Below are 3,323 nucleotides of genomic sequence, written 5' to 3'. Positions count from 1 at the left end.
GCGGCCCCGGCCCCGCGGCCCCGGCCCGGCTGGGCTGGTTTCTCCCTGCCCCGGGGAGGCGGCTCGGGGGTGGGAGACGCGGTGCAGAGGCAGTTCGGGGCAGCGGGCTGGGATCCCCGTGCCGCAGCAGGCTGGACTGGTTTCGGCGGGTGGGAGCCGGCCTCGGTCCTTCCCCGCCCGGTTTTACAGCCTGCGTTGCCCCATCGGCGGGAGGCAGGGCCCCGGGGAGGTGTGGGGCGCAGCACGCAGCACCCCCCCGCYGGCTCTCATCCAGCCTGGAGGGGGGGGAGCTGAGCCCTGCTGAGCCCCAGCATCGCCGCCGGGACCCCCCGGATCCGCGTTCACCGTCCCGGCCGCTGTCCCCGGCGCAGCAACCCCCCTGCTAAAACCTGCCCCCGGCCGCGGCCCGACGTGGTGTCCCCCCACCGGGGCGAGACAGCCGGTCCCAGCCCCCCGCGAGGAACCCGCCACGCCGGAGCAGCCCCCGTAGCCCCCATCCCATGGCCAGCGCCAGGCTCCCGACCCGGGTTTGTGGCATAAATCATCTTGGGACGAGCTGGGCGCAAAGCTGGGCTGCACCGTACCCTCGAGCCGGGGACACGGGGCTCGGGGGGGTTGGAAACACCGCAGGCACGGGGACGAAGTCTCACTGGGGTGCGCAAAGTAGGGAATTTTGTGCTGGAAAAGGTAAATGCCGGAGTCGGGGACTTCCTTCGAGAGCTGCGGGCAGCCCAGGTCACCCGAATCCCCCGGGAAGGGTCGTCCGCAGCCGTGTCGGGGCCGGGGACGCGGCTCTGCGGTCCCCCCCGCGAGACTTCTCCCTGCGCCTGGTTTCCCTACAGCTCAGCCCCACGGCTATTGGCCCCACGCGGGATGGGGATGGCRCCCTGCGACGGGTCCTGCCCCCCCACCAAAGAGGCCCACGGATACAGCTTCAGCCCAAAACATCCACCCTGCCCGAKTGGCAAAGCCTGGCTTCACCTCAATAAAATAATAATAATAATAATTAATAATTAWTAATAATAATAATAMTAAAACAGTCAAAAACAAAGGCTTYGGGGCGCCCCCCTGGGCACGGACCCCCCTTGACACCGCCTCCACCCTTCCCCCCTGTAGCCCAGTCGGTCGATTCGACSTGGGCAGCCTGCGCAGACCTGGACGCGCTCCCCGAAGCCCCCAGGATTGGGGCCACGCTGGGAAATCATCTCCCACCCCGGGAAATCAGCTCCCCCCAAATCTCCCCCCTCCCCAGATTCCCAACTGGTGTCAACTGGGGCAGGCAGTGGGGCAGCGCTGAGCGTGGAGCAGCTGCCCCGTGCGAGCCGGGGAGCGGGACGTGCCCCCCCCCCCACTGCCGCCAGCTCTAACCCTGCCCCAAGTCCCAGGTTCATCGTCTCCTTCTTTTTCCAAGGGGTTCTGCCAAAATTGGAGGGGATAAAACCCAAAAGGTCCAAAAAAGGAGCATTTTGTGGACCGTCGGCCACGGGAGAAGGGCAGAAGTGGGGGTCCCCTGGGGCAGGGGACRATGATGGCCAAGGGGTCCCCAGGGGAGCAAAGAGACGGGGACCGGGGTCCCCTGGAGAGACGGGGTCCCCGGGGAGGGCTGGCTATGGGGTCYGCGGGGACGCTGGCGGCAGCGGCGGCGGGAGGCCGTGCCAGGCCAGCCGGAGGAATGCGGCCGCGCTGGCTCTCCCGGGACCGCGGGCTGCCGCCGCCGCCGCCGCGCGCCGCGCGCTTCCCGCCCGGGGGCCGGAGCGGGCGGTGGGTGTGGGAAAGCAGCAGGTGTGCGTCTTGGGCAACCTCGCCGAGAGGCGCGCGGGGGCCCGCCCGGCCCCGCAGCCCCCACGCGCCCCGCCGCCGCCCCCCCCTACCCCCGCGGGACCCCGCCACAGAGCATCCCCCTCCCCGGCTCGCGGCCGAGCAGGCGGCACTTTTCTGGCTTATATTTGGGCCAGAAACGGGAGGGAGCATCACGCCGCCCAGCCCAGCAAAAGCGGGACCCCGGGGGGGGCTGAACACGGGGCCCCCGTGGGGCAAGGAGCCGCCCGTCGGCCCCACYGGTGCCGCAGTCCCCCCAGCACCCGAAACCTCGCGGGTGGCCAAAGAGCCGCGCTGGGACGCGGGGCCGAGCCCGGCCGTAACCCCCCGGGGATGCTCGCGGAGGGGGCCGGGGCGCCGGGCCCGGGGCGGCTGCGCCCCACGGGGGCTGTGGGGCAGCAGCCCCCTTTTCCCCGGCGAGGGCTCACGGGGTTTCTCTTTCTTTCTCCCTCGCCTTCCTCCCCTTTCGGGCCGGACGTGCCCGGGCAGCGCCTGCACCTTCGGAGGCGATTGATGTTGCTCCCAAACCGCCCCGCCGCCTGCCAGCAGCCTCCCGAAAAAAAAGATTTGGGAAGCCGGGGGAGGATGGGGGGAACCCGCGCGGGAGAGCGAGAGAGGGAGGGTGACAAGTGAAACCGCCCCGGGGCAGCGCCGGCTCCGGCGCTCCCAGCCCGGCCGCCGCAGGTGCCCTACGGCACCGGGGCGTTTCGCTGGGGCGCGGGGACCGGCCGGGGTGGGGGGGGGGGGCTACGTGACCAGCCCGGTCCCTGCTGGGTCACCAACTGGGGCCAAACTGGTGAGTGCAGATGGGGAGGGGGTCTGCACGGGGGGCCCCCCGCCGCCCCCCATCCCCGTCGCCCTCCCGTCCTTCCACCCCCGAGGTGCCGGCTGTTCCCGTGTCCCGGCCGCGGCACGTACCCCTCGGCCCCTTTGGAGACCAGCCCCAAAGAAGGGTCCCGGCTGCATCCCCCCCCCCGGTGCCTCTCGCACGGCGACCTCCCCACCTCCGGCATCACCAGCCTCCAGCTCCGGCGGCAGCGCGGCAGCGAGGGGCGTCCCGGCAGGTGCTGGTGCCGGGCCGCGGGGTGCTCAGTTTGTGGGGGCGGCGTTGGCCCCCTCGGGCTCCCTCCGGCCTCCCTTGCCGGCCGCCGGGTCCCCCGCGCCCTTGGCCTCGGGCTCGGCGCCGTCCTTGGCGCCGTCGTGCGTCTTCATGTGCTTGCTGAGGTGGTCGCCGCGCATGAAGACGCGGCCGCACGCCGGGCAGCTGAACTTCTTGGTGCCCGTGTGGGTCTGGAGGTGTCTCTGCAGCTCGTCGGAGCGCGTGAAGCGCTTGCCGCAGAAGAGCCAGTTGCAGACGAAGGGCCGGTCGCCGCTGTGCCAGCGCAGGTGGGCCTTCAGGTGGGACGTCTTGGCGTACGCCTTGCCGCAGCCGGGGATGTGGCAGTTGTGCAGGTGCTTCCGCTTGGCGCCCTCGGCGCAGGGACCCCCCCTCTCCGCCTCCTGGC

At 71.5% G+C, this 3,323-nt stretch overlaps 1 protein-coding gene across 1 annotated transcript in view; it reads right to left on the bottom strand.

The window, feature by feature from the left end:
* Nucleotides 1-2,907: 2,907 nt before the first annotated feature.
* The window catches only part of SP6 (Sp6 transcription factor), a 1,099-nt gene continuing 683 nt past the window's right edge, over nucleotides 2,908-3,323 (bottom strand). Inside the window, 1 exon segment of the mRNA XM_026071890.1 lies at nucleotides 2,908-3,323. This exon segment is cut by the window's right edge and continues 139 nt beyond it. Within this exon segment, the coding sequence (XP_025927675.1) occupies nucleotides 2,908-3,323 (416 nt within the window).

This window comes from Apteryx rowi, unplaced genomic scaffold (assembly GCF_003343035.1).
Source record: "Apteryx rowi isolate R43461 unplaced genomic scaffold, aptRow1 scaffold_331, whole genome shotgun sequence".
Taxonomy (NCBI): domain Eukaryota; kingdom Metazoa; phylum Chordata; class Aves; order Apterygiformes; family Apterygidae; genus Apteryx; species Apteryx rowi.
Note: the sequence above shows the minus strand (reverse complement) of the source record. Positions and strands in the feature narration are given on the sequence as shown.